This window comes from Teleopsis dalmanni, chromosome 2, assembly GCF_002237135.1.
Source record: "Teleopsis dalmanni isolate 2A chromosome 2, ASM223713v2, whole genome shotgun sequence".
NCBI classification, from domain to species: domain Eukaryota; kingdom Metazoa; phylum Arthropoda; class Insecta; order Diptera; family Diopsidae; genus Teleopsis; species Teleopsis dalmanni.
In genome coordinates, this window is record NC_051847.1 from 29,827,406 (window position 1) to 29,831,072 (window position 3,667).

Genomic DNA, 3,667 nt, shown 5'->3' on the forward strand with positions numbered 1-3,667 from the left:
TCGCACAGACGACGATAATTTTATTCATCTAGTTAAATTGTTATTATTTAGAACTTAACACATTTATCTAAACTTTTTTAAACAAAACAATAAAAACTTACTACTTAAAAATAAACCCATTTTGTATAATAGTTTAAATGAGTATAGCTTTTCTGACAGCAATTTCAAGAAAAAATAGCATATACTTAATTGAATTAAATGAAATTACATGAAAATAGATGTAACTTCAGCTTTGCCGAATTATTAATACTCTTCATACGAAAGTTTATATTGCGTATCAATTATTCTTTCTTTTCTTTTCAAAATTATTTAACTTTATATTTACATTGAATTTTTAGCATATTTCAGATTATACCAGTGATTTCAGTTATACCAATCGTGTTATTACATGAAACTGTTCCGATTACGGTTCATGAAGATTTCCAGAAAGTAAGCTTAAAGCATATCGGATGTGGCCTCGAGAGTAATATTCCGTCTTTCATTCCCCTCACAGCTACAGCAAAAATCATTAAAGAGAATATTGTATATCCTGGCTTGATGACCTAATCGAAAGTGAACGAAAGGATTTTTCTGCACGCCTTTCAACTTCACGTTCGTGTTGTTATTATGATCATAACAAAAGGACTGACTTCGAAGACGTATATTGTGAAAAAAAAAATAATATGAAGAGTAGCAATAAATGATATAACGTTAAACTTCTGTTAGGTTTCTATAAAGATATAATAAGCTAAATATCTATCTGAACCAAATTGGACTCAAATATATCAATATCTGCTGATGTGAAACGGATGTTAAAACAACTAAGTATCAATTAAGATAATAGGAGTTAGGATAGTAGAGGACAAAGTCCCAATAATATATAATTAAATAAGCAATGATTTAAAAAAGACTACAATAAAAGCAATTATTTAATTGACGTTGAAGTAATTTTCATTTTAAGACAATTAAAAAGCTATGTAAATTACGTTTTTATTTTATTTTAATACAATAAGTTATTAAAAATAAAACTATTTAATTGGTGTTGTACATATAAATAGTGACAGTCAAGTTTACAACCTTTAACGAACAGTAGAGACACCATGATAGACTTAATAAAAATTCTTGTGTGTTTTATATGCGGCAGCTTCCTGCTTATTTATTTGGCGTTACGGAAGCAATATTCATATTTTAAGGACCGCGATGTATTGCACGATAAACCAGTGTTTTTTTTCGGAAATCTTAAGGAATTTTATCGCACCAAAACATTGTATGATATTTTCCAAGAATATTATATGAAATTCAAGGAAAAAGCACGATTCGTTGGATTTTATTTCTTTCTCAACAAAACGATTATACTGCTCGATCTCGATTTAATTCAGCATATTTGTGTTAACGATTTTGCACATTTTCCAGATCGGGGAACGTATTATAATAAAAAAGATGATCCAATTTCTGCTGTCATGCTGTTTTTAGAAGGAGAGCACTGGAAAAATTTACGAACAAAATTAACTCCAACTTTCACATCAGGAAAAATAAAAAGTATGTTTACCACTGTCGTCGATGTAGCTGAACAATTAATCAGTGTTTTGGAAGATGAGCGAAACTCTGCAGATATGAATATAGGAATTGATTTTGCAGATCTTATGTCACGCTATGCAACAGACGTTATAGGAAGCGTTGCTTTCGGTTTAGAGTGCAATAGATTAAAGGATCCAACAAGTAAATTTAGTAAAACTTGTGAAAAGATTGGTTATTTTAAACACAGTATGCCTGTTGTTTCGCTTATGAACACTTTTCCAAATTTAGCACGAAAATTCAGAATGAAACTGTTTCCAAAAGAAATTTCAGACTTCTTCTTTCAAATTGTTCGTGACACTGTAGAATATCGAGAGAAAACGGGTATACAACGAAAAGATTATCTTAATATATTAATGGAGTTAAGACAATCAGAGACATCAGATGCTTTAACAATGGAAGAGATAACTGCACAGACATTTTCATTCTTTGTAGGAGGTTCTGAAACAAGTTCAAGTGTAATGAGTTTTTGTTTATACGAACTGGCTTTAAATCCAGACATTCAAGAGAAGGCTCGGACGGAAATGAATGAAGTTATGGCTCAGCATGATGACAAACTTACTTATGAAGCAGTTATGGAAATGAAGTATTTACTTCACTGTATGTACGGTATGTACCATAAACACTATATGTACTAAACTGAATGTTGAAACTAATATATTTTTATATTTTTTTATCAGAAACAACGCGTAAGTATTCAGTTGTACCGGTTATCGTACGCAAAGCTGCCAAGGACTATATTTTACCAAATACAAATCATGTCATTGAAAAAGGAACTACAGTTGTTTTGCCAATTGATGCCTTACATTATGATCCAGACATATATCCAAGTCCTCAACGTTTCGATCCCAACCGATTTTCGACAGAAGAAATTGCAAAACGTCATCCAATGGCATATATGGGTTTCGGCAAAGGACCACGAGCTTGTATTGGTTACAGATTTGCCTATATGCAAATTATAATTGGTTTATATATGATGCTTAAAAACTATCGATTTTCTCCCACCAAAGAAACACAAATACCTATGAAATATAAATTGAATAAACACTTTCGTGATGCTGAAAGAGGAGTGTATTTGAAAATAGAAAAATTGTGAAAGATGTGTGAAATGTTGACATTTGTTTATGACAAAATACTAGTATCATAGAAAGTAATAGTAATAAAAAAGATTAACAAATAGTAATTTGTGGTTACTTATCCGAATTACATAGTCGGGTGAAAATATTCTTCACACATTTCCACTTTGTACGTTCATTCTCCAATCTCGTACATGAATTGCGGTTACTGACGCTTGATTTTAATATTCTGTCATTATATACGATTTTTCATTCTGCTGCCTTTCTATTGTTGTCATGATCATAACAAAAGGTCTGATGATGGACTTTACATCAATTAGTTGGACTTTTGTTATTCTGTACTCCTGCAAAGATTTGGACTCAAATTGATCACTATCTGCTGCTGTGAAGCGAATTTTAAAAACGTTTAATGATAAATTAAGATGATAGGAACATTTCTAGATGACCAGAGTCCTTATAATATGTATTTTCTGCTTTATTGAAATAATTTTTCAAACTTCTTATATACGAAAAAAATAGTTTAAAGTACGTGTGTTATTAATAAATTTTTTAATTCTTTGGATAAGTCACTAGTTCGCTACAGCCAGCACTCACGGAACCAATCTTTTAATATACCAAAATAATAATAATAAAAAGAATTTAAATAAAACTTGTGAAAATCAAATCTTCATCCACCTTCATCTACTCTTATAAATGCATAATGAATAATAATATGTAAAAATATGTATTTGCATTTATTTTATTATGTAAGATATAACTATGGTAAATACATAAATGAGTTCTTTTTATTACTATACGCTTTAGTGTATAATTTCCGATTAAATTTACGCTTCTGCATGTATATCCAAGTTATTTTTTCTAAGTTATATCCAAACAAAGAGATGACAGCACCAAAAATATACAAAATCCATACCTTTATCAAATCATACCAACCTAATGGTTGAGCCCATTTTACTGGTTCACTTATATCCTCTAAACTTGTAAGATTTTGCCCAACCATATCGTAAAAATTAAAGGATGTCCAATAATTTATTAAA

The 3,667-nt window shown here is 30.1% G+C and overlaps 1 protein-coding gene across 1 annotated transcript; it reads left to right on the plus strand.

Moving 5' to 3' along the window:
• The first annotated feature begins 1,068 nt into the window (after positions 1 to 1,068).
• LOC119685253 (probable cytochrome P450 6a13) lies at positions 1,069 to 2,702 on the plus strand. The gene is made up of 2 exons (XM_038099493.1): positions 1,069 to 2,163; positions 2,235 to 2,702. Exons 1-2 carry the CDS (start codon positions 1,080 to 1,082, stop codon positions 2,648 to 2,650), a joined length of 1,500 nt encoding a protein of 499 aa, XP_037955421.1. The 5' UTR covers positions 1,069 to 1,079; the 3' UTR covers positions 2,651 to 2,702.
• The last annotated feature ends 965 nt before the right edge of the window (positions 2,703 to 3,667 follow it).